The 1,409-nt window shown below is 34.9% G+C and overlaps 1 protein-coding gene across 1 annotated transcript; it reads left to right on the forward strand.

The window, feature by feature from the left end:
* The first annotated feature begins 300 nt into the window (after positions 1–300).
* On the forward strand, positions 301–1,101 carry LOC122859904 (cellular nucleic acid-binding protein homolog). Its single transcript, XM_044163588.1, has one exon. The coding sequence runs from the start codon at positions 301–303 to the stop codon at positions 1,099–1,101; it is 801 nt and encodes a 266-aa protein (XP_044019523.1).
* Positions 1,102–1,409: the final 308 nt, after the last annotated feature.

Raw genomic sequence — 1,409 nt, forward strand, 5'->3', positions numbered from 1 at the left:
TGCATACACCCGCAGAAAATGAAAGACCAGAACAAATCAAAAATGAAATGAAAGAGCTAGCAAAAGACGTACTAAGGTCGGGAACCAAGCCAAGAAGATTATGAAAAGATTATACAACAAGCAGCAGAGAGAGAGGAAGAATTAGCCAGAAGGGCAACATTAGGCAGAGAAGAAACTAAGAAAAGAACTTTCGAAGTTAACTTTTGCCAATTATGTCAAGAAAAAGACCACGTAGCCTCACAATGTAAATTAGCTAAGCCTCAAATGGCAGGGGACGAAAAGCCCACGACATTTAAAGAAATGAAGGTATGCTTCAAGTGTAGACAAAAGGGACATTTTGCAAGCGAATGTACTCAAGAGTTTATCACTTTGAAACAATGCACAAAATGTAATGGTAAAAACCATTCAGAACAAGATTGTTGGAAAAATAAGAACCAACAAAAATGCCAATTGTGTGACAGTACGGAACACATAGCAAAAAATTGCCCAACAATCGCATCAAAACTAGAAAATGACAAAGTATGTCAGATTTGCGACATTAAAGGTCATGACGCAAAAACCTGCTATAAGATTGGGAATTATGTTAGACCACAACAAAGCTACGCATCACCAACATGCCAATTATGCGGAATAAGGGGGCATGCTGCAAGAAATTGCGGAATGCAACGAGAAAATCAACAGCGTCCGCAAGTAAGATTCAATGAAAAACCAACACCAATGTGGAATCAACGCCCTACTTGCCAACTATGTAATATAATTGGTCACCAAGCAAAAGATTGCAATCAGCGACGACGGTCGAACAATGGTTATAATAATGGAACCAATAATGGTTATAATAATGGTTACAATAATAGTAATAATGGTAGCTATTATAATGGTAATAAAAATGGCTACAATAATAATTACACGAACGGTTATAATGATGGTAATAATATGGGTATTAATAATGGTAACATGGTTGGTAATAAATATGCGGATAATAGAAAAGACGGTTCAATTCGAGGTTGCGATTTCTGTAAGGGTGATGATCATATAGAAATGAATTGTGTTAAGAAAAAATTCCAACAAAGAGTGCAGGGAAACTTGCAACCGTCCCTCTAAGCGAGGAGGGACGGCGTAAACTAATAATTAAAGAAATTAATAGTAAAAATATTGCGGCTATGGAGGCAACTGGTTTTGTATCCGATAATGATTGCGTAATTATTAAAGAAATAGATAATGATTTAAATAATGAAATGTTAAAAATAAATAAGAAAGTAGGATCAATTAAAATAAATAAACCAGTTATCACCATAAATGCAACAAATTTTAACACTATTCCCTATATAGAGATCAAGCTAAATAACGGTAATGAAACGGTAAAAATGATGTTAGATTCGGGAGCAACCCCGAATTTATTAAAAAAATCT

The sequence above is a fragment of the Aphidius gifuensis genome, linkage group LG6 (genome assembly GCF_014905175.1).
Source record: "Aphidius gifuensis isolate YNYX2018 linkage group LG6, ASM1490517v1, whole genome shotgun sequence".
NCBI classification, from domain to species: domain Eukaryota; kingdom Metazoa; phylum Arthropoda; class Insecta; order Hymenoptera; family Braconidae; genus Aphidius; species Aphidius gifuensis.